Raw genomic sequence first — 26,358 nt, forward strand, 5'->3', positions numbered from 1 at the left:
GGGCGCACAGCCAGCCCAAATCTCAAACCTGGCGGACGCTCGACCCAAACGAATAAAAAATGGACCAAAGCGTCATCCGTTTGAGTATGTGCGTTGGAGTTGCTCTAAAAACGGACCCAAATGCAAGTTGTGGTAGTGCAGAGTTCACTTTGGCAAGTTTTAAACCAAATCATCACATTCTCTACAAGTAAAAGCCAGAGGCAGAAACACGCTGCAGATGGTAACAGTTGTATAGCTAGCAGTAGCATGTTGCTGTAGTACTAGCTCGGCAGAGCTCCTACGTAGCAGTAGTATATAGAATGGGAGAAAAACCATTTACTTTTACTGTGGGGTTTCAAAACTGTCTGGTGCGGGGAGCATACACGTCAGCATTCAGGTAGCTCACAGGATTCCTTGTCCTGCAAAGATCGAAAGCAACTCTACATGGTCAGTCCCTGCACCCTGCGTACTCATCCCCTCAGCCTTCTGTCACCCACCGTACCATCACCTACAACGCCTATCAGACTGCACACACCTTCTCTCGCTCGCTCACTCACACACTCACTCTGGCTCACGCCGTGTATATATACGCCCTCGCACTTCAATCCCAAAACAGCAAAACTCACCGGTATCTAGCCAAGTTAGCTCGAGCTCCATTGTCACAATACGAGCGTCTACACACCCACATTGCACCTCCAGGGCCAGGCCAACCTCGAACGCCATGGAAGCCCCTCTGCACCAGCTGGCCCCCATGCAGCAAGCACTGCTCGCCCGTCCTCAGAACTGCAAGCACGACGCCGCGGCGACCATGGCCGCGACGGACATGGCGTGCCTCCAGCAGCAGCAGCAGCTGATGCAGCTGCAGCCGGCGGCGGCGAACCCGAACACGCCCTCGGGCGCGGCACGGGAGCAGTGCCCGCGGTGCGCGTCTCACGACACCAAGTTCTGCTACTACAACAACTACAACACGTCGCAGCCGCGCCACTTCTGCCGCGCCTGCCGCCGCTACTGGACGCTCGGGGGCTCCCTCCGCAACGTCCCCATCGGGGGCTCCACCCGCAAGCGCCTGCGCCCGGCGCCGCAGCAGACGATGCGCCGCCCGCCCGTCCACTTCGGTGCGCCTCCGCCGCCGCCGATGCCGGCGCAGTCGCACTCCCAGCAGGCTCCGCAGGGCGGCCTTCTCAGCTCGCTGTTCGCGTTCGGCGCGGCGCCGCTGTTCGAGGGCCGCGTCGGGTTCGACCTCGGCCTCGGCCTGCCCGGGCTGAGCCAGGTGGGGCTCGGCGGCGGCGCCGGGGAGTTCGGCCTGCACTCCCTCGGGCTCCGGGGCGGCCATGCAGGGACGTCGGCGCCGATGCTCTGGCCGACAGCGTTCTTGGACAACGGCAATGTGGACACGTGGAAGGTGTCCGGCGGCGGGGCGGCTGCCATGTGGGCGCCGGAGTTCTCTCCCGCGCCGACGGTAGCACAGGTCGGCGGCAATGGCATGTTTCATGGCGGGGCCCAGATAATGGGACAACTGTGAGAGTGGTCAGTAGTTGTGTGCGTAGCGTACGTGATGGCTCATGCATGTGCCTGCTGGATTATGTGTGTGTAGGTCTTAATTTGTTGTGCAAGTGCATGGCTCGTGTCGTGTCTTGTTTACGTAGTACGTAGTGGTACAAGGAGGGGCCTGTCTAGTTTACAGTTTTGGTTCCACAGGGGTAGAATGGTCTCTCATGTGTCTTATAGCGTGCGTCTCTACAGGTCTGATGGTGTTATTTGTTGGGTACTTGGGTTACATGCATGTTGATGTTATGATTGTATAATTTACATTATTATCTATAGATTGGGTTTGCTCTCGTTTTCTTTTTTGAGAGAGAGTTTCAAAGTTTGGTGCATGAACGATCTTCAAAGAATTGTTCAGACCCAACCGAAAAAAGAAATGTCCAAACAATCGTAGCTTTTTTTAACATAATACAGACGCAAGAGCTCATATATATGTGCATACACTCATCCCTATGAACGCATACCCTACTCCTATGAGCACCTTTGAGAGACTGAGTCGACATGTCATCTTGAGATTTTACAAAGTCATCTTAGACGCCACGTAATCGATGGGAACGCCTCCTTCCATTGAACGTGTATCACCAAAAATCCTGATATATATTCAAGGATAAATACAAGCATGAGGATTTGAATCCTGATGGACTGGAATAACACTGTCTGCCTAACCATCTAAGTACCCGTCGTAATTGAATCAAAAAGTCTCATAACTTCGAATCTATCTCACTTTTTCATGAGCGGACAGTCTGTAACAGTATTGCATTACTTTGTGCAGATGTTGCTTCATAAAAAAATACTCCAACCGTAAAACATCTTACATTTATGTACAAAGGAAGTATTACTTGATGCAGATGCTGGAGGATCAACAAAATTCCTTTTCGTTCACAAAAAACCATTTTCTCATGAAGATATTATTTTCTTGCTCGGTTATTGCACTACTTTCGAAAAGGGACCTCCTATTTATCGACTGGTGCGATGGAAAGAGCTCATGCACCGCCCACACGCCCTTTCGGGCAACCCATTTGCGGGGCATCTCTTTCAAAAAATATATTTTCCGTTTCTTTTTTTATTTTCTACTTCCTTAAATCTAGTTCGGGATATAAAAAAGGCTCATAAAATTTTAGAAAAACCCAATTTTTTTCAATGTTCACGAATATTAAATCACAAGTTTTTAAACAATGTTCCAAATTCTAAGAGATATTTACTGATTTGGTAAAAATATTTGTGGATTCAAAATTAGTTAATCAAATTTAAGAAAATGTTTGTTAATTCAAAATATGTTTACTAATCACCAAAAACAAACATTTATTAAAAAATTATGGATAATTTGAATTTCAAAATCAAACATGAACAAGAAATGAAAATGGAAGAAGAAATAAAAAACAAAAGCACCAAAAAAATAACACATAAACTGGTCTGGTAAGGTTCTAGAACCGGAAGGGGAGCCTATGCTAGTTGGACCGGCCCAAATTCACCTACCGACCATCAGGGGAGGCGGGGGGCACGTTTGATTGACAAACGTCGACCTACGTGATAAATTTCCCTAAAAAACCAACATGATAAATAGGGGATCACCTTCATAAAGAGGCAAATGTATTGCAAGCAGTGATGGAGGCAGTTGGGGGGGGGGGGGAGCTAGGGCCATGGCCCGAGCCAACATTGATAAAACTACATTGTTAGAGCTACTAATATGACATTTTGGGAACAAATGATTGTATTTTAGTGGTTCAGGCCCTCCCCAACCGTGAAGCAGCAGCAAAAGGCCCCCATCATACAATTTTTCTGGCTCAGTCCCTGATGCAGGCAGAGAATCCCTATACCGTGCGTGTGGTGCCCACAGTCGCGGCAGCGTGTACCCTCGCGACCCTATGAGCACCCTGTTGGGCCGACCATGCGCGGGGAGGGGCGCCCCCTTTTTCCTTTTTCTTTTTACTTTCCATTTTTCATTTTCTGTTTTTCGTTTTATTATATATTCAAATAATAAGGGATTGGTTCTAAAATTTTAAAACATTTTAAACTGTGAATTGTCAAAAACATTCTTGCATAAGAAATGTTTGCGATTCAAAAAAAAATGAACATGTTTTGAATTATGAATAGTGTGTTGATAATTATGAACATTTTTTTATATTTCATGAACAAATTTTGAATTCAATGCATATTTTTTAATTTATGAACAAAATTTGTTTTCAAAAACATTTTTTAAAGGATGAACAAATTTTGATATCAATGAAATTATTTAATTAAATGAACATTTTCTGAATATCTATGAACAAATTTGTAATTTGATGAACATTTTTGTAGTTCGATGAACAAATTTTGACTTTTGATGAACATTTTTTAAATCCGATGAACAAATATGAATTCGACGAACATTTTTTGAATTGTTAAACATTCTGTTGGATTGATGAAGATTTTTTGAATTCCATGAACAAAACAATGTTCACGAATTTATAAAGAAATTCGCATGATAGTAAACATTAAAAAATACGTAATTTAAAAAAAAAATCATGTATATGGAAATCTGATCATGATTTCAGAAAATTGTTCACAATTTCAAAAATTGTTCATGAATTTGAAAATTTAAAAGTAAAAAGGGAAATAAAACAGAAAAAATCATGAATTTAAAAGACTTCCACAAATTGAAAAAACAAGAACAAAAATAAAAACAGAAAAATAGAAAAAGGAAAGAAAAATCAAAAGGAAAACAGAAAAAGGAACCAAAAAGAAAAAATAAATAAAAACCGAAACAAAAAAAGAAAACCGGTTCAGGGAAAACCGATGGAGGGTGAATCCCGTTAATGAGCCGGCCGAGAGAAACTCTAGCGCTCGAGGTGGGTAGTTGTTAAGTCGATACTGAAGGAAATATGCCCTAGCAGCAATAATAAATTGTTATTTATATTTCCTTATATCATGATAAATGTTTATTATTCATGCTAGAATTGTATTGACCGGAAACTTAGTACATGTGTGAATACATAGACAAACAGAGTGTACCTAGTATGCCTCTACTTGACTAGCTCGTTAATCAAAGATGGTTAAGTTTCCTGACCATAGACATATGTTGTCATTTGATCAACGAGATCACATCATTAGAGAATGATGTGATGGACAAGATCCATCCGTTAGCTTAGCATAATGATCGTTTAGTTTTATTGCTATTGCTTTCTTCATGACTTATACATATTCCTCTGACGATGAGATTATGCAACTCCCGAATACCGGAGAAACACTTTTTGTGCTATCAAACGTCACAACGTAACTGGGTGATTATAAATATGCTCTACAGGTGTCTCCGATGGTGTTTGTTGAGTTGGCATAGATCAAGATTATGATTTGTCACTCCGTGTATCGGAGAGGTATCTCTGGGCCCTCTCGGTAATGCACATCACTATAAGCCTTGCAAGCAATGTGACTAATGAGTTAGTAACGGGATGATGCATTACGGAACGTGTACATATACTTGCGGGTAACGAGATTGAACTAGGTATGATGATACCGATGATCGAATCTCGGGCAAGTAACATACCGATGACAAAGGGAATAACGTATGTTGTTATATGGTTTGACCGATAAAGATCTTCATAGAATATGTAGGAGCTAATATGAGCATCCAGGTTCCGCTATTGGTTGATCGGAGATGTGTCTCAGTCATGTCTACATAGTTCTTAGGGTCCGCACGCTTAACGTTCGATGATGATTTGTATTATGAGTTATGTGTTTTGGTGACCGAAGTTTGTTCGGATTCCCGGATGAGATCACAGACATAACGAGGAGTCTCGAAATGGTAGAGAGGTAAAGATTGATATATTGGAAGGTAGTATTCGGACACCGGAAGGGTTCCTGAGTGTATCAGATACATACTAGAGTACCGGAGGGGTTACCGGACCCCCCCCCCCCCCCCCCGGGGAAAGATATGGGCCATATGGGCCATAGTAGGGAGGCTAACCAGCCCACAAGGGGTTGGCACGCCCGCCACAAAAGGAGGAGGCCGAATTGGATTAGGGAAGGGGGCGGCGCCCCCCTTTCCTTATCCTACTCCCTCTCCTTTCTCCCTTTCCCCCTCCGGAAAAAGGAAAAAAGGGGGGCGAATCCTACTAGGACTGGATTCGTAGTAGGACTCCCCTCTCCCTGGCGCGCCCCTTAGTGGTCAGCCTCCTCCTCCCCTCCTTTATATACGGGGGCAGGGGGCACCCCAAAGCACAACATTGCTCTCTTAGCCGTGTGCGGTGCCCCCCTCCACAGTTTACTCCTTCGGTCATAGTGTCGTAGTGCTTAGGCAAAGCCCTGCGCGAATCACATTGATAACCCAAAAGTATAGGGGACCGCAACAGTTTTCGAGGGTAGAGTATTCAACCCAAATTTATTGATTCGACACAAGGGGAGCCAAAGAATATTCTCAAGTATTAACAGTTGAGTTGTGAATTCAACCGCACCTGAAAGACCTAATATCTACAACAAAGTATTTAGTAGCAAAATAATATGGAAGTAACGGTAACGGTGGCAAAAGTAACAGTATTGGTTTTGTAATGATTGTAACAGTGGCAAAAGAAAAGTAACTAAGCAAAGATCAATATGTGAAAAGCTCGTAGGCATTGGATCAGTGATGGATAATTATGTCGGATGCGATTCCTCATGCAACAGTTATAAGATAGGGTGACACAAAACTATCTCCAGTTCATCAATGTAATGTAGGCATGTATTCCGAATATAGTCATACGTGCTTATGGAAAAGAACTTGCATGACATCTTTTGTCCTACCCTCCCGTGGCAGCGGGGTCCTATTGGAAACTAAGGGATATTAAGGCCTCCTTTTAACAGAGTACCGGACCAAAGCATTAACACTTAGTGAATACATGAACTCCTCAAACTTCGGTCATCACTGGTAAGTATCCCGATTATTGTCACTTTGGGGTTAACGGATCATAACACATAATAGGTGACTATAGACTTGAAAGATAGGATCAAGAACTCACATATATTCATGAAAACATAATAGGTTCAGATCTGAAATCATGGCACTCGGGTCCTAGTGACAAGCATTAAGCATAACAAAGTCACAACAACATCAATCTCAGAACATAATGGATACTAGGGATCAAACCCTAACAAAACTAACTCGATACATGATAAATCTCATCCAACCCATCACCGTCCAGCAAGCCTACGATGGAATTACTCACGCACGGCGGTGAGCATCATGAAATTGGTGATGGAGGAAGGTTGATGATGACGATGGCGACGGATTCCCCTCTCCGGAGCCCCAAAAGGACTCTAGATCAGCCCTCCCGAGAGAGATTAGGGCTTGGCGGCGGCTCCCTATCGTAAAACGCGATGAATCCTTCTCTTTGATTTTTTTCTCCTCGAACGTGAATATATAGAGTTGGAGTTGAGGTCGGTGGAGCATCAGGGGGCCCATGAGGCAGGGGGCGCCCCCCCACCCTCGTGGACATGGTGTGGGCCCCCTGGCCTTGATTCTTTCGCCAGTATTTTTTATATATTCCAAAAATATTCTTCGTTGATTTTCAGGTCATTCCGAGAACTTTTATTTCTGCACAAAAGTAACACCATGGCAATTCCGCTGAAAACAACATCAGTCCGGGTTAGTTCCATTCAAATCATGCAAGTTAGAGTCCAAAACAAGGGCAAAAGTGTTTGGAAAAGTAGATACGATGGAGACGTATCAACTCTCCCAAGCTTAAACCTTTGCTTGTCCTCAAGCAATTCAGTTGATAAACTGAAAGTGATAAAGAAAAACTTTTACAAACTCTGTTTGCTCTTGTTGTTGTAAATATGTAAAGCCAGCATTCAAGTTTTCAGCAAAGATTATGAACCAACCATATTCATAATAACATTTAGGTCTTATGTTTACTCATATCAACGACATAATCAACTAGCACGCAATTATAGTAAATCTCGGATGACAACACTTTCTCAAAACAATCATAATATGATATAACAAGATGGTATCTCGCTAGCCCTTTCTGAGACCGCAAAACATAAATGCAGAGCACCTCTGAAGATCCAGGGCTGACTGGAAATTGTAATTCATGGTAAGAAATCCAGTCATACTCAATGTAAACTAATAATAATACATGCAAATGACAGCGGTGCTCTCCAACTGGTGCTTTTTAATAAGAGGGTGATGACTCAACATAAAAGTAAATAGATAGGCCCTTCGCAGAGGGAAGCAGGGATTTGTAGAGGTGCCAGAGCTCGATTTTGGAAACAGAGATGAATAATATTTTGAGCGGTATACTTTCATTGTCAACATAACAACCGAGAGATCTCGATATCTTCCATGCTACACACATTATAGGCGGTTCCCAAGCAGAATGGTAAAGTTTATACTCTCCCTACCACCAACAAACATCAATCCATGGCTTGTCTGAAACAACGGGTGCCTCCAACTAACAACAATCCCGGGGTAGTTTTGTTTGCAATTATTTTGATTTGATTTGAGCATGAGACTGGGCATCCCGGTTACCAGCCATTTTCTCGCGAGTGAGGAGCGGAGTCCACTCCTCTTGAGAATAACCCGCCTAGCATGGAAGATTGTGACGCCCCCGATTCAATCGTACACTAATCATGCACGCAAATGTGTACGATCAAGATCAGGGACTCACGGGAAGATATCACAACACAACTCTACAAATAAAATAAGTCATACAAGCATCATAATACAAGCCAGGGGCCTCGAGGGCTCGAATACCAGTGCTCGATCATAGACGAGTCAGCGGAAGCAACAATATCTGAGTACAGACATAAGTTAAACAAGTTTGCCTTAAGAAGGCTAGCACAAACTGGGATACAGATCGAAAGAGGCGCAGGCCTCCTGCCTGGGATCCTCCTAAACTACTCCAGGTCGTCGTCAGCGGGCAGCACGTAGTAGTAGGCACCTCCGGTGTAGTAGGGGCCGTCGTCGACGGTGGCGTCTGGCTCCTGGACTCCAGCATCTGGTTGCGACAACCAGGAAGAAGGAAAGGGGAGAAAAGGGGGGAGAAAGCAACCGTGAGTACTCATCCAAAGTACTCGCAAGCAAGGAACTACACTACATATGCATGGGTATATGTGTAAGGAGGCCATATCAGTGGACTGAACTGCAGAATGCCAGAATAAGAGGGGGGATAACTAATCCTGTCGAAGACTACGCTTCTGGTCACCTTCGTCTTGCATCAAGTATAAGAGAGTAGATTGACGACCTCCAAGTAGCATCTCCCAATAACATCTCATAGCATAATCCTACCCGGCGATCCCCTCCTCATATCCCTGAGGTAGAGCGACCACCGGTTGTATCTGGCACTTGGAAGGGTGTGTTTTATTAAGTATCCGGTTCTAGTTGTCATAAGGTCAAGGTACAACTCCAAGTCGTCCTGTTATCGAAGATCACGGCTATTCGAATAGATTAACTTCCCTGCAGGGGTGCACCACATAGCCCAACACGCTCGATCCCATTTGGCCGGACACACTTTCCTGGGTCATGCCCGGCCTCGGAAGATCAACACGTCGCAGCCCCACCTAGGCAAAACAGAGAGGCCAGCACGCCGGTCTAAACCTAAGCGCGCAGGGGTCTGGGCCCATCGCCCTGAGCACACCTGCACGTTGCGTGGGCGGCCGAAAGCAGACCTAGCCTAGTGGCGTTCCAGTCCAATTCGGCGCGCGCCGCTCCGTCGCTGACGTCTGAAGTGCTTCGGCTGATACCACGACGTCGGGATACCCATAACTACTCCCACGTAGATGGTTAGTGCGTATAGGCTCGTAGCCAGACTCAGATCAAATACCAAGATCTCGTTAAGCGTGTTAAGTGTCCGCGAACGCCGAACAGGGCCAGGCCCACCTGTCTCCTAGGTGGTCTCAACCTGCCCTGCCGCTCCGCCACAAAGATCCACACAGAGGGCCGTCGGGACAAAGGTCCTTTCAGCCCCCAATCCGTGAATCACTCGCGGGTACTCTTCGAGCTGACCCGACTTTAGTCACCATCTGTGTAGTATGTAGTATGTATAATATATACCCGTGATCACCTCCCAGGTGATCACGGCCCGATAGTATAGCAAGGCAGACTGACAAGAATGTAGGGCCAATGATGATAAACTAGCATCCTATACTAAGTATTTAGGATTGCAGGTAAGGTATCAACAGATGTAGCGACAATGTCAGGCTATGCATCAGAATAGGTATAACAGAAAGCAGTAACATGCTACACTACTCTAATGCAAGCAGTATAGAGAGAATAGGCGATATCTGGTGATCAAGGGGGGGGCTTGCCTGGTTGCTCTGGCAAGAGAGAGGGGTCGTCAACTCCGTAGTCGAACTGGGCAGCAGCAGCGTCGGTCTCGTAGTCTACGGGAGAGAAGAGGGGGAAGAAACAATGAATACCAGGTAAACAGATGCATATCGATGCATGACATGTCAAGAAGCGATGCTAGGCGTGCCCTAACGTGGTATGAGGTGGTACTGGTTAAGGGGGGAATCATCCGGGAAAGTATTCCCGGTGTTTCGCGTTTTCGGACAGATGAACCGGAGGGGGAAAGTTGCGTGTTTGGTATGTTAGAGGTGTGTGGTGGACGAACGGGCTGCGTATCCGGGTTCGTCTCGTCGTTCTGAGCAATTTTCATGTACAAAGTTTTTTCATCCGAGCTACTGATTATTTTATAATAATTTTCAAAGATTTTAATTAATTTCTGGAATTACTAAATTCGTTTAATTGAAAAATTCATTTATTGCGTCAGCGTGATGTTAGCATGACGTCAGCGGTCAACTCGGACCGTTGACCGGTCAAACTGATGGTGGGGCCCGATTGTCATTGACTCAATTTATCTAAACAGAACTAGTTAGTTCAATAAGGTGATTAGGTTGACTAAACATTATTTACTAAGGTAATTAATTAAATTTATTTATTTATTTATTTTATTTAATAGCTATTTTTTTACCAAATCTTTTTCTTTCTCTCTCTTTTTTTAGGGGACGGGCCCCATTGGCCAGTGGCACACAGCCAAGCCTCTCTGGATGTGCGCTCTTGCACAGAGAAGGCGTCGGCGACGAGCGCCGGCACCAGGTGCAGAGGGGTGCCAGGGCCACGGCGACCGGAGTCGGCAGCGGTTGCCGGCGGCGGCCAGCGCGTGAGGCCGCCGTGTGGGCGAGCCCAAGGGGCGGCGGCGCAGGCGGTTAGGCGGGGAGCGGGAGGTAGGAGACGCGGCCAGGCCGGGCAAGCGGGATGCGGCCGCGCGCTCGGGGCCGGCGTGGCTGAGGGGAGGGGACGGCACCAGAGGCGAGGTGAGCGGGGTGCCAACCATGGTGACCTCTAGCGCAAGACGGCAAGGGCGAGCACGGCGGCTAGAGGATGCAGATCGAGGGGGAGGCAGAGGGGAAAAGCACGGCAGCTCACATCGTTGATGGGGAGAGGCTCGGGGAGGCCGGAGGAAGACGACGTCGCGAAGTAGGTCGGCAAGAGGAGGCGCGGGCGCCATGGCTGGAGGTCGAGGTTGCCGGCGCGGGCATCGGGCGTGGCACGGAGAAATAGGGCGTCGAGATTCGTTGGGTCAGCTTCGCCCGCCGGCAGTCGAAGGGGCGTGCGCGAGGAGGCCCGAGGCGGTCGCTGGCGTCCATGGGGATCGAGACGAGGAGCTCCGGCGATGGCATCGAGTGGCGGGGGGCGGCGTCGGGTGATGCCCTGATCCAGATCGGGATCAGGGGAGGGGGCGAACGTGGGTGGGGGAGTGGGAGACGGGGGTTAGGTTTTCCCCCGGGTGGGGGATATGGAGGGGGAAGTGGGGCGCCGGCTGGGCCGGCCCAGCTAGCCCAGTGTCCAGCTGGGCCGAAGCCCAGTAAGGGGGGAAGGGCTTTTCCTTTTACTTTCTTTTGGTTTTGTTTTGTTTTTCTTTACTGTTTTATTATTTTTATTTTCTGTTTTATCCTAGATACACATTATTTTTAGTTTAGTAAAATATGATAACTCCTAAAATAATGTTTCAAAATAACTCACTACCCTAAAAAGTTTGTGACTAATAAGCTAGTTTAACATTTGTTTATTAATTTAATAGCATTCAAATAATTGTTTTTGCTACTATTTTATTTAGTTAAGTGCATTTAAACTTTTTATAATGACTTGGTTTACCCACCAACATTACTTATGAATTATTTGGCTCACTCCGAACATTTTAGTTTTAATATTTGAAACCTTTTGTTGTTTGCCATATTTTTGAATTTGAATTTTGAATAGTTTTCAAACTAACGCGAGATTAGCAACAGTAATCGAGGTGACGTGGCATCATTAGTAGAGGTTACTGTAGCTTGATTATCCGGGCGTCACAGTTCTCCTCCACTACAAGAAATCTCGTCCCGAGATTTAAGAGGTGGTGTAAGGGGGAAATTTGTGGTTGTGAAATTCTAACGGATCTTCTCGGTCTTGGTTGCTCTTCTCGAAGAGGTCGATCCATAATGTTGATGTCTTCATACCTCGGCTTCAGGTCATCATGATGAAGTCGTCGTCCTTCCTTCGGAGTCTTCATTGTACGTATGAAGGACAAGGGGTATCTGCGGAAAAACGGACCTCTGAAAGGTCGACTATCTGGTTGATAACATCGGGGATGGTGGCGGAAAGTAACTCTCGAATGGAAACTTAAGACAATATCGAGAGCAGAGTAAGTAAGTACCATGAGATGTTTCGAGCGGGTAGGCAATCGTTCGATGCCTGAACAAAGTGTGAAAGGGGTCCAAAGCAACGAAAATAAGTATCGTGTCTGATACCAGGATAGATCAACAGGCAAGTGGCCCGTGAATTACCTACAAAGTCAAGCGTGAGGAATAACTTCGGCAACAGGGGTGTACAGGAGAGTCAGGTTTCGATCCTGCGAAACTGTGGGTTATGGGCCCACCATGTGGTTAAAAGTAGAAGGTTGGTGACATCTTGCACGATCATGTAAGCAAGGCATGTCAGAGGAGAGTCTGAGGGTCATGTCGGCAACAACATAGGTACCAAGGGCGAGGGACGAAGAGAACCATTTTCCTGCTCGTTGAACGAGGCGGACCAATAGGCAAGGTTCTCGTCCATCGGTGGTTACCGGAATGTCATCAACAATAGTAATAGGGTCTTACTTACAGAGTGGTACAACGAGGTGCTTACCTAAGCAGGGGATTATCACTGCTTAGATTATATATCTCCCAAGAAAGGTTCAAACAACCAATGGGAAGTAAAATATGATTATCATATTAAACAGAACAATGGAAAGGAAAATGTGTTTAAACACATATTTCAAGGGCATATCCTTCCCAAGGACAAGCAGAGCATGATATCCACGATAGTATATAACGTAGAAAATCCTCTCGGTGAGGGGAGAGAATTTCATGACGTTACCCCTACCACGGTGTTTGGATAATTGAGCAAGAAACATTTAGCATTGGGCTTCGAATGTTCTTGTTGAAAATCAGAGTACCACAGACATGCTTCGAGATAGCATTGACATGGTCTTCAGGTGAAGATCAGACTTTGGAATCAGGAAGGATCCATCAGGAATAACTTGTAGTAACAGTATTACAATTTCCTCATGGACGAATGGATAACCCTGCTGAAAAGGAATCTATAATGATAGGTCCTCCAGCCGGGGGGGGGGGGTGCTAGGCATGACATCATGCTACCGGGTCATCAAAGGATCATCACCATAACTCTTGGAAAGTTGTCCCAACCATCATATCTGACCGAGATTCAGATCCGATTGGTGTCATGATACCTCAGACTCAGGATGTCCGAGAAGAAAAGGTGCAACACAAATAGACGAAGTGGCATTTCAAGATTCTCAGGAAACGAACTACGGGAGCGGGTTCTTGAAGCAATAGTTCATCCTTAAACCACAGAGGGGATGAGAAGGTGGCTGATGGACTCAGCGACAATTCATCGAGAATTCCAAACGGATGGAATTCCACGATAATGTGAACAAGAAGATGACATTTGTCAGCTCAAATGGCATAATGATGTATGCTCGAGGAAAACATACACATTTAACCATTGGTTGAAAGGTGCACCCGAAGTATGGGCTGGGTTGCACGACCGACGTCGGAATGGTGATTCAATAATCGATAGTCTAAGAATTTCACTTCAAAGCAAGAGGCTTGCTAGAAGTTTTGAATTCACACGACATAGCTCAATTGTCGGTATTCCGGTTGAAAACAATACGGGGGCCAAGGAATGAACGAAGATGGCAAGAAGTATTATGATATCAAGAATTATTAAGAGGTGGTGAAATCCTCACCACATTCTTGACAAAAAGAGATGGTAATACTTCCGAGGTAAGGAAGATCAATTGCTGGACAGCAAGGAACTCAAGGTATAACACCAAACATGAACAAGCTTGTGTTGGTGGGAAGGCAATAAGGTGGTCGATGATAATACAATTCATCGAGGCAAGGATGGTATTTCTCATCATGAATCCAATTGATATCCTGGATGAGCTCAGAATGTTGACGATCTCGAAACCTTTGTCGCGAGAGTTCATGAAGATGTAATCGATCGGCGACGACATCAAGTCAAAGTAATGATGAAGTGAAAGGTTATAGGAACCAAGGGTACGACACAAACTCGAACTCAAGCTTGTTGGTTAAGGTGAAAGGATATGACGAGGAAAATCGACGTAAGGTTAGTTCATCGTCGAAAATTGGTGCTCCGAGAATAAGGACCAGGTAGCACCGTTAGAATCGTCACGACAAAGATATAGCCAAACAGGCTAGGAATGATGGGAAGGAATACTAAACTCATAAGCAACGAAAATTACTTAGGGTTATCGAACCGAAATGTGGAATCGGTGTTCTCGATTGACGACAACCCAGAACCCGAGAAAATTGGAATCAGTGAGAATTAATAGTTGATGAAGAACCCATAATAAGTTATGCAGTTACATGATATTCTTAATATACCAGAGCTTAATACTCAACAGTAGAGCAAAGTAAAGGTTGGACAGGTGCAATGATCTGCAGAAGACAAGTACTTCAACTTGTCCAAGAAACGGTATTAAAAAGGAGAACATGGCCGGAACCACGATTGCAAAAGGCCGAATCCCAGATATAAGAACTTATACCAAAGAGGGTTTAAGAGGAGCACCCATGATAAGATTAGCATCGTGTCCATGGGCATGAACGCAAGGTTCAAGGTCGACTCCCACTTCTCCAATACACAACTTCTCATTTACTACTCTAAGTTAAGAATGTTTAGAGTTTGAAAGTTTAACTTGCGGAATACCGGAACGTTATGACCCATGAAAACTCTTGGGTTCACACAAATTAAGGAAGGTATACGTTCAACCCATCGGGGCATCTTAGAATCCTATACCAGAATCTTTTAGAAGTAATTAACTCAAGCATCGAAGGCAGAGCATGGTTGAGAAAGCAGACGATACAATTTACCAAAGGCATTATGTATCCGAGAAAAGGCTCACAAGTTTATTGAATATGAAGGGCGTTGTCAGATAAAATCCAACAAAGGATCTGGTGGTCCACAAGGGATCTGACATGAGCATCGGTACTCAACTAGTGGAAGAAGAATGCAAGGAGATCAAATTATAGAAACAACTGACTAACTCAATTGTCAAATGCAAAGGAATATGATTTCCAAGTCAAGGGTGCAGAAGTAATGCTCTAATTAGGGATGGATAAGTTGAATAGCCTTAGGGTACAATCAACGACAATTGGATTGGTCGAGAACCAATTCCAGTTAAAAGAATGGAAGCTCAGCCGGAAAGGTAATTTATAAGGATCAATGATGATTGCGTGTATTCACACACATGCTGAATCAATAGGATCAAAATGACGATGCCTAAGGATACTAACGAATATTGCCAATGGAAAGCATCCATAATGCAAGCAGACAAGTATTGCAGAGCAATAAGCTTTTAAGGATTTTTGGAGGATCAAATAGTATTTCGAAGACCATTGTGAAACACATGAACAACTGGGGATGAGCGGATACTCGACAAGTGCAAGGATTTATTTGAAGGGGTATTCATGTGGCAAAGAACTGCTAGGCAGTAGGCACAAAGTATTTCGGAACACTAGAGAAAACTTCGGGGTATCTTGTAATAACAAGATCAATGGGGGATGATCGTATGAATGGCAAGTGTAAGTAGTTATCCATACGAATTTATCGGTGGTCAGGAATAGCAAAAGTGATGGGCACAAATTCTCGAGAGAACATCAGAGAGTATCTTCAGAACCTTCTGATGTAGCAGGCGATCCTCTGCAGTAAGGGGCTCTCCGGGTGGATGCGATCACGAGATCCTAATCTTAGAGTTAGCAAATTCATTTAACCCGAATAGTAGAGAGAACAGAGTCCCAGAGTATTGGTCGAGGAGTAAAAGATCCTACTACCACCCGATGGCGACGTGGGCCCATGGGCCACACAGCCATGTTAGTAAAAGTTTTTCAACGACTAGACTCGACTTCGGCCAAGGAGTTGGAAAGGGGGATTCCTACAGGCAGTCGGCTCTGATACCAACTTGTGACGCCCCCGATTCAATCGTACACTAATCATGCACGCAAATGTGTACGATCAAGATCAGGGACTCACGGGAAGATATCACAACACAACTCTACAAATAAAATAAGTCATACAAGCATCATAATACAAGCCAGGGGCCTCGAGGGCTCGAATACAAGTGCTCGATCATAGACGAGTCAGCGGAAGCAACAATATCTGAGTACAGACATAAGTTAAACAAGTTTGCCTTAAGAAGGCTAGCACAAACTGGGATACAGATCGAAAGAGGCGCAGGCCTCCTGCCTGGGATCCTCCTAACTACTCCAGGTCGTCGTCAGCGGGCATCACGTAGTAGTAGGCACCTCCGGTGTAGTAGGGGTCGTCGTCGACGGTGGCGTCTGGCTCCTGGACTCCAGCATCTGGTTGCGACAACCAGAAAGAAAGGAAAGGGGAAAAGGGGGGAGAAAGCAACCGTGAGTACTCATCCAAAGTACTCGCAAGCAAGGAACTACACTACATATGCATGGGTATATGTGTAAGGAGGCCATATCAGTGGACTGAACTGCAGAATGCCAGAATAAGAGGGGGATAACTAATCCTGTCGAAGACTACGCTTCTGGTCACCTTCGTCTTGCATCAAGTATAAGAGAGTAGATTGAAGTCCTCCAAGTAGCATCTCCAAGTAACATCTCATAGCATAATCCTACCCGGCGATCCCCTCCTCATATCCCTGAGGTAGAGCGACCACCGGTTGTATCTGGCACTTGGAAGGGTGTGTTTTATTAAGTATCCGGTTCTAGTTGTCATAAGGTCAAGGTACAACTCCAAGTCGTCCTGTTACCGAAGATCACGGCTATTCGAATAGATTAACTTCCCTGCAGGGGTGCACCACATAGCCCAACACGCTCGATCCCATTTGGCCGGACACACTTTCCTGGGTCATGCCCGGCCTCGGAAGATCAACACGTCGCAGCCCCACCTAGGCAAAACAGAGAGGCCAGCACGCCGGTCTAAACCTAAGCGCGCAGGGGTCTGGGCCCATCGCCCTGAGCACACCTGCACGTTGCGTGGGCGGCCGAAAGCAGACCTAGCCTAGTGGCGTTCCAGTCCAATTCGGCGCGCGCCGCTCCGTCGCTGACGTCTGAAGTGCTTCGGCTGATACCACGACGTCGGGATACCCATAACTACTCCCACGTAGATGGTTAGTGCGTATAGGCTCGTAGCCAGACTCAGATCAAATACCAAGATCTCGTTAAGCGTGTTAAGTGTCCGCGAACGCCGAACAGGGCCAGGCCCACCTCTCTCCTAGGCGGTCTCAACCTGCCCTGTCGCTCCGCCACAAAGATCCACACAGAGGGCCGTCGGGACAAAGGTCCTTTCAGCCCCCAATCCGTGAATCACTCGCGGGTACTCTTCGAGCTGACCCGACTTTAGTCACCATCTGTATAGTATGTATGTATGTATAGTATATACCCGTGATCACCTCCCAGGTGATCACGGCCCGATAGTATAGCAAGGCAGACTGACAAGAATGTAGGGCCAATGATGATAAACTAGCATCCTATACTAAGCATTTAGGATTGCAGGTAAGGTATCAACAGATGTAGCAACAATGTCAGGCTATGCATCAGAATAGGATCAACGGAAAGCAGTAACATGCTACACTACTCTAATGCAAGCAGTATAGAGAAGAATAGGCGATATCTGGTGATCAAGGGGGGGGCTTGCCTGGTTGCTCTGGCAAGAGAGAGGGGTCGTCAACTCCGTAGTCGAACTGGGCAGCAGCAGCGTCGGTCTCGTAGTCTACCGGAGAGAAGAGGGGGAAGAAACAATGAATACCAAGTAAACATATGCATATCGATGCATGACATGTCAAGAAGCGATGCTAGGCGTGCCCTAACGTGGTATGAGGTGGTACTGGTTAAGGGGGGAATCATCCGGGAAAGTATTCCCGGTGTTTCGCGTTTTCGGACAGATGAACCGGAGGGGGAAAGTTGCGTGTTTGGTATGTTAGAGGTGTGTGGTGGACGAACGGGCTGCGTATCCGGGTTCGTCTCGTCGTTCTGAGCAATTTTCATGTACAAAGTTTTTTCATCCGAGCTACTGATTATTTTATAATAATTTTCAAAGATTTTAATTAATTTCTGGAATTACTAAATTCGTTTAATTGAAAAATTCATTTATTGCGTCAGCGTGATGTTAGCATGACGTCAGCGGTCAACTCGGACCGTTGACCGGTCAAACTGATGGTGGGGCCCGATTGTCATTGACTCAATTTATCTAAACAGAACTAGTTAGTTCAATAAGGTGATTAGGTTGACTAAACATTATTTACTAAGGTAATTAATTAAATTTATTTATTTATTTATTTTATTTAATAGCTATTTTTTTTACCAAATCTTTTTCTTTCTCTCTCTTTTTTTTAGGGGACGGGCCCCATTGGCCAGTGGCACACAGCCAAGCCTCTCTGGATGTGCGCTCTTGCACAGAGAAGGCGTCGGCGACGAGCGCCGGCACCAGGTGCAGAGGGGTGCCAGGGCCACGGCGACCGGAGTCGGCAGCGGTTGCCGGCGGCGGCCAGCGCGTGAGGCCGCCGTGTGGGCGAGCCCAAGGGGCGGCGGCGCAGGCGGTTAGGCGGGGAGCGGGAGGTAGGAGACGCGGCCAGGCCGGGCAAGCGGGATGCGGCCGCGCGCTCGGGGCCGGCGTGGCTGAGGGGAGGGGACGGCACCAGAGGCGAGGTGAGCGGGGTGCCAACCATGGTGACCTCTAGCGCAAGACGGCAAGGGCGAGCACGGCGGCTAGAGGATGCAGATCGAGGGGGAGGCAGAGGGGAAAAGCACGGCAGCTCACATCGTTGATGGGGAGAGGCTCGGGGAGGCCGGAGGAAGACGACGTCGCGAAGTAGGTCGGCAAGAGGAGGCGCGGGCGCCATGGCTGGAGGTCGAGGTTGCCGGCGCGGGCATCGGGCGTGGCACGGAGAAATAGGGCGTCGAGATTCGTTGGGTCAGCTTCGCCCGCCGGCAGTCGAAGGGGCGTGCGCGAGGAGGCCCGAGGCGGTCGCTGGCGTCCATGGGGATCGAGACGAGGAGCTCCGGCGATGGCATCGAGTGGCGGGGGGCGGCGTCGGGTGATGCCCTGATCCAGATCGGGATCAGGGGAGGGGGCGAACGTGGGTGGGGGAGTGGGAGACGGGGGTTAGGTTTTCCCCCGGGTGGGGGATATGGAGGGGGAAGTGGGGCGCCGGCTGGGCCGGCCCAGCTAGCCCAGTGTCCAGCGGGGCCGAAGCCCAGTAAGGGGGAAAGGGCTTTTCCTTTTACTTTCTTTTGGTTTTGTTTTGTTTTTTTCTTTACTGTTTTATTATTTTTATTTTCTGTTTTATCTTAGATACACATTATTTTTAGTTTAGTAAAATATGATAACTCCTAAAATAATGTTTCAAAATAACTCACTACCCTAAAAAGTTTGTGACTAATAAGCTAGTTTAACATTTGTTTATTAATTTAATAGCATTCAAATAATTGTTTTTGCTACTATTTTATTTAGTTAAGTGCATTTAAACTTTTTATAATGACTTGGTTTACCCACCAACATTACTTATGAATTATTTGGCTCACTCCGAACATTTTAGTTTTAATATTTGAAACCTTTTGTTGTTTGCCATATTTTTGAATTTGAATTTTGAATAGTTTTCAAACTAACGCGAGATTAGCAACAGTAATCGAGGTGACGTGGCATCATTAGTAGAGGTTACTGTAGCTTGATTATCCGGGCGTCACAAAGATATAGACATCCCTAGTTGATACCTGAGCTATTCGAGCATACAAAACATAATTTCATTTGAAGGTTTAGAGTTTGGCACATACAAATTTACTTGGAACGACAGGTAGATACCGCATATAGGAAGGTATGGTGGACTCATATGGACTAACTTTTGGGGTTTATGGAGTTGGATGCACAAGCAGTATTCCCGCTTAGTACAAGTGAAGGCTAGAAAGAGACTGGCAAGCGACCAACTAGAGAGCGACAACAGTCATAAACATGCACTAAAATTAATCAACACTGAATGTAAGCATGAGTAGGATATAATTGACAATGAACATAAATATCGTGGAGGCTATGTTGATTTTGTTTCAACTACATGCGTGAACATGTGCCAAGTCAAGCCACTCAGATTGTTCAAAGGAGGATACCACCCTATCATACAATATCACAACCATTTTAATAGCATGTTGGCATGCAAGGTAAACCATTATAAACTCCTAGCCAATTAAGCATGGCACGAGCAACTATAATCTCTAATTGTCATTGCAAACATGTTTCATTCATAATAGGCTGAATCAGGAACGATGAACTAATCATATTTACAAAAACAAGATAGGTCGAGTTCATACCAGCTTTTCTCATCTCAATCACTCCATCATATATCGTCATTATTGCCTTTCACTCACACAACCAAATAGTGTGGATAATAATAATAGTGCACGTGCATTAGACTAAGCTGGAATCTGCAAGCGTTCAATACAAGGGAGAAGACAAGGTAATATGTGCTCTTGGTTAAATCAACAATAATGCATATGAGAGCCACTACAACATTTTCATCATGGTCTTCTCCTCTCGACCCCCAAAGAAAAGAAAAGAAACAAAACTATTTACACGGGAAAGCTCCCAACAAACAAAAGAAGAATGAGAAATCTTTTTAGGTTTTCTTTTAATTATTACTACTACATGCATCGAAAGTAAACTAGCTAAAAGCTACAACTATTTTTCTTCTTCTTAAGGTTCTTCAAACACACAAGAATAAAGCTTTAAAAAGAAAATAAACTAGCATGGACGATACAATGAAAAAGTATGAGCACCGACAACTGGCATGAGTGTGTGAACATGAATGTAATGTCGGTGAGAAATACATACTCCCCCAAGCTTAGGATTTTGGCCTAAGTTGGTCTATGGCCACAGCTCAAAGCTGTCCTCTCCGGTGTACGGAGGAGTATCCTCTGGGTGACACTGGTTGGCGATCTCCACGGGATTCCACTGATAAACAGACTGTCGATGAGGGTCAAGGGGTGGCTCCGGCTCAGGCTCTGGAGCTGGTGTCACGCTCCAGTATGCATAAATGGCCTCCGGCAAAATGAGGTACGTGCCTGAAAATATGTTAAACAAAGAGGGAGCAGGCAAGGTAATAATCTCAAAGTAATTTTTTATCAAATATCAATCTATATTTAAGCATCTTCTTCTTATCCTTAACAATAAAATTATGTGCTACCATACTCTTATAATCTAGAAAAATAGGAGGCAGCAACTTTTCTTCTTTCTCATAATTCCTAATAGGTATGTTAAAGTGTGCAGCAAGGCGCAAAGCAAAGATGCCTCCAAAGATGGGACCCTTCGTACGGTTCAGATTTAACCGTTTAGCAACAATAGCACCTAAACTGAAAGTAGCATCACGAAACAAGCACTACAAAAAATACACTTCCGTGATGATACGTGTTTGTCACAGTAGGTCACGTTTTTTGTCATGCATCTACATCCATGACGATTTTATGACAGAATCATGATAGTCTGTGCTGTCGTAGAATTGTTCCATGACATTACTAAAATTATCATCACGGAAGTGCCCACTTCCATGACGATAAACCGCGCGTCACGGAAGTGCTTTCATCAAGGGTGACCGACACATGGCATCCACCGTAACGGAACGCCGTTAAGCTATCGGGTCTGGTTTTGGATCCGATAACATGCTAACAGCCCCGACCAGTGGGGATTTTCCACGTGTAAAATCATCATTGGCTGGAGGAAACACGTGTCAGCTCACTGTTGGGACAGATGTCATCCACTCATTGGAACGAAGGCGCCTATGATACGTCGACACGTGGCACAACCAAACAGAGGCCCATTCTTGTGAAAAGGCCGGCCCGTTTGACTTGGTCAAAAGGTGGCGGCCTGGCCCATGGAAAGCCTATTAATGGCCTGTTCGCATATAGCCCATTTACAGCCCACTAACCCAGGGCCCGTTACGACCTATCCGAATTAGGCCCAGTAGCGTCATCTGGGCCGTCCAATATGATTCCAGCCCATTTTAAGTTCCAGCCCATGTATGGCCCATGACGTTTTTCGGTCCATATGAGGCCCTTTGTAACTCTTGGCCCATTAACGGCCCGTGGTGAAACTGGCCCGTAATGAATAGTGTATCACTTTGTACCCTTTAACGGCCCATTAATCCATTGGGCCGTTTGCAGCCCATGTTATCTTTCAGCCTTCTCAGGACCCATTTATTCTTGGGCTCATTTCCAGCATTCGGTTACTTACGGCCCGTTACTGCCATTTTTTTCTTGTGGGCCAAATTCAGCCCGTGGTTATAGTCGGCCCGTTTGTGGCTCGTTAATACGTTGGGACGTTTTCATAGCGTCATCAAATACGGCCTATTAACGATGACCTGTTATGGTCAGCCCATGAATGGACGACTCCAAGTCTAGCCCGTTTACGGCCATAATGCGGTTTGTTTTTGGCCCATGTTTGGCCAATCGATCATATAACCCGTATAAGGCCCATTGATGATACGTCCCGTAGAAGGCCCATTGTTTCTACGACCCGTAGAAGGCCCATTGTTTCTACGGACCGTAGAAGGCCCATTGTTTCTACGGCCCGTAGGAGGCCCAGTGTCACTATGGTAAATATGTAGCCCATGGCCTGTTAAAGGCGGGAAACTACTATAGGCTTAGACCTTCTAATGGCCCAAGATGATTATAGGCCCACGTTTTGGCCCATATGAGTAACGGACCGACCTATATTATAGCATACCAACCAAAGAATAAACCTAGACTATACAATAAAGAAATTACGGAATATTACATCCATTAGGAATCAAAGTTCGCTACCGGTGATAATAAAGCGCAACATGACTGCGGATTACATACACTAGGCATCAAAGTTCGCCACTAGTGCATATAAACGCGCCGACAAAAGAATATAAAAAACTGAGAGCACTTCAGAAGGCAATAGACCTGGCAAGGTCGGGCCCCACAAGCAGCCAAACAAGCCGATGAGACCTCAGTTGTGTCAAGGATAGATGCTTCATCCCTAGCTGTATGGCACCATAGTGCGCAAGGCAGTCCCCTAACATCTTCATTACATCTTTGACTTCAAGTCAGAGCTGAGCTGAAGCAAGCCTTTCCGCTTTAAGTTGAGACTAAAGAAGTCGAACTGATTGAGGCAGCGACTGTAGAGAGGTTGTCTCACATCTGCTGGTGAGTAGCTTCAACTCACTGTCTTCATCAAGACAGGACCTTGGGGTCATCTTACTGTCCTCAAGATGGTTTGGCTCACTATCTTTCCTAAAGTTCTGCCCGACATAAGAGATACGACTCTAAAAGAGAAACAAGGAGACACATAACATGTTTCACAATTATATAAGCAAATAAATGGATCTGTTCTGCATAAGGAACATGTTTTTACAACTACAATTTAAAACTGGTAGTTTTTGCAAACATCCAATCAGATGTAAACACCAATGGAGGAAATGATGCCTATCCAAATCTATACTAGAACAAAGTTTGAAGGCTTGAGAAGGATGAACTTACATTACATGTTAACACGGGCTGGACAAAGCCCCTCTCCATTTTGATGGAAGGATAATTCAATAAATTGCCCAAATAAAATTCTTTATAAGCGTTGCCATTATTCTACATTTTGCAAAGAGTAAATATAGATCAAATAATATTGGAAGAAATAGAGGATAATGAAGCTCAGGTGCAGACTGATGATACATAATCAAATAGCAATTAATTAAGTACATCGTTACAAGGCAAAAGGTACTGACAAGAGGAATGCAGACATCAACGTGAAGTGGCATTGGCTTTATTCAACATTTTGGTAAGAGTAAATGTAGATATGATAATTTGGAGAAAGTGGAGGGCAGGAAAGATAAGATGCAGAGTAATGCAAGACAATCAACTATCTCGCGATGCATGTACAGTAATACCACCACCGTCCGTTATTACTTGTCGCTCAAATGGATGTATCTAGCACTATTAAGTTGTAAATACATCCAATTAATCAACAATTAATTCAATACAGAGGGAGTACATGACAACAGGTACTTACATGAGCAATTCAAAACTTCATAACCATTGTGTTAATTCTACATTTATCTAAGAGTAAATATAGATCTTATAATTTCAAGCAAAGGGAGGATAAAGAAGCAAACATTTACAGTGATGCTACATAATCAAACATCAATGAGTGTAAGTATGCTGACAAAGGGCAAGAGGTACTGACAAGATCAATGTAGAGCCCAGTATTTTCGTGAGATCCTATGATCCTTTGAGCAAGGAGATTCATCTGAAATTAGTTTTCATACAAGAGAGAAGGTAAGGCACATGCAGAAATTTAAGAGTTCAAATTTTGAATTGATATTATAGACAGTACCCGACGCTGGGCTCTCAGCAGTTCTAATAGGGCTTTGGCCACTGGAGTAGGGGTAAAGTCTGGTACAGTTGGGCCTGTGTTTTCTGTGGCTGCTGATCTATCTGATTTAACAGGTATCACTACCTTTTCCAAAATACCTAGTTTGTACTCCTTGAGGATCTGCGCTCACCCTCTTCCTTTTGGACATCTATTACGGAAGAACACCATTTGACTGGAAAACATAGTATGACGACACATGGAATAGGTACAGAAAATGGATAGGTATGGCATATACTCATATATGATGCTTAAACTAAGCAGATGGTGTAACAAGGTAGAAGTAATGCAAGAGGTCAGATGCAAAATATGTGCGCCCAATACAACCTTGCCAAGTTAGAGCATGCACCTTGATGGGTGAATAAGATAGGCCATCCTCCACCATGCCAAGTTTGTTAGCCAGTGGATTGTTCCGTAATATTCCTCTCGTGCGCCCATTCTCATATTCATTTTGATAATGTTCAATACCTGACATGCATGAAAACATAAAAACAATTGAGATTATCTCTGTAATGCAGAAGTGATTCTAATCCAATACTTCCTCCCTATAAACCCCTTTGTGCTATCTCTACAATTCTTCTAAGAGGTGCCATGCATGTTGTAATTTGGTGTGTGCATTAATATAATGTGGCTTACTACTCAAAATATGAGAGCTCCAGAAGTGATGATACTTTGCAGATGACAGCTTCAACATATAGTAAAGAAGAACAAGTCGACCTGACCTGACAGATTCAAAATATACTAAGGGAGAATAACTCGACCTGACTAGTCGATCGCAAGAGAAGAGGATCATCTTAAAGAAGAGCAGAAGAGCAAGCAGATTGAAGATATTACAAGTCTTTCTATACAATGTCGGTTGGCCACCCATGATGAACCAGAGCGCACAGAGAAATACTATTCCTTCCGGTCTTTCCATATGTGGCTCACATGCATTTGGAAACTAAAGTAGGAACATTTAGCTGACCAATTAAACATCTCTCAGTTTTACTAATATCAGCACAATATCATATTTGAATTTGTACAACTAAGCTTGTTTAGCTCGATGGGTGGAGCAGTGCTATTACGACACGAACCATGTAGGCTAATCGTGGTCATCATAAAATGGGGAAACCATAAGCATGATGAGTATAGTGTTGACCGTGGCAGTGGGATGGCAGATCTGAAGCTGCAAACCGCGCAAAGGGTAGTTAGCAACCAATGTTTGCTTTGAAATAACAACTAAGATTTGGTATGGACAAGAAAGTACAGTGAACAAGTGACAAGGAAATGCAATTCTGCTGTTTCTCTATAGGTCGGGACATGCATTTGGAAACTCAAGTGGGACCTTTAGCTAACCAATTAAATGTGTCTGTTAACTAATATTAGTATCATATCACAATCATATTTGAACAACTAAGCTTTGGAATTTTGAGTGTTGTGTTGTTTAGCTTGAATGGTGGAGTAATGCTAGTATGACAGAAAGCACCTACGCATATCATAGTAGAGTAGATAAAAGGGGAAAACCCTAAGCATCAAGAGTAAAATCAGGAAAGTGGAACTAGCTGGACCAGTGGGTGGTGCACATGCTTTTTGAAACGAATATAGGAACATTAGGTGACCAATTAAACGTTCTCTGTTTTAGTAATATGAGCATCATATCAGATTCGTATTTCAACACGTAAGCTTTGGAATTATGAGTGTCATGTTGTTTCACTTGATGGGTTGAGGTCCTGAGGAGCAGTGCTAGCATGACACGAAGCAGTGAAGCACCTATGATGATGGTAGTGAATATAAAGGGGGAAAACCATAAGCTTTATGAGTATAGTGACCGTGACATGGTGAATTTGAAGGTGCAAACCGGACAAAGCTACTTCGCAACCAATGTTTGCATTCAACTAGCCACTACGATTTGGTACGGACAAGAAAAGTATAGTAAACAA

At 45.0% G+C, this 26,358-nt stretch overlaps 1 protein-coding gene across 1 annotated transcript; it reads left to right on the forward strand.

Annotated features, from left to right (window-relative positions):
- Positions 1–579: 579 nt before the first annotated feature.
- Positions 580–1,817, forward strand: LOC123082251 (dof zinc finger protein DOF3.1). Its single transcript, XM_044504622.1, has one exon. It carries the CDS (start codon positions 701–703, stop codon positions 1,499–1,501), a length of 801 nt encoding a protein of 266 aa, XP_044360557.1. The 5' UTR covers positions 580–700; the 3' UTR covers positions 1,502–1,817.
- The last annotated feature ends 24,541 nt before the right edge of the window (positions 1,818–26,358 follow it).

Source organism: Triticum aestivum, chromosome 4A, assembly GCF_018294505.1.
Source record: "Triticum aestivum cultivar Chinese Spring chromosome 4A, IWGSC CS RefSeq v2.1, whole genome shotgun sequence".
NCBI lineage: Eukaryota > Viridiplantae > Streptophyta > Magnoliopsida > Poales > Poaceae > Triticum > Triticum aestivum.

Bases quoted from the DNA above. Each gene is read 5' to 3' on its own strand.
- LOC123082251 (XM_044504622.1), top strand. From the start codon at position 701: ATGGAAGCCCCTCTGCACCAGCTGGCCCCCATGCAGCAAGCACTGCTC.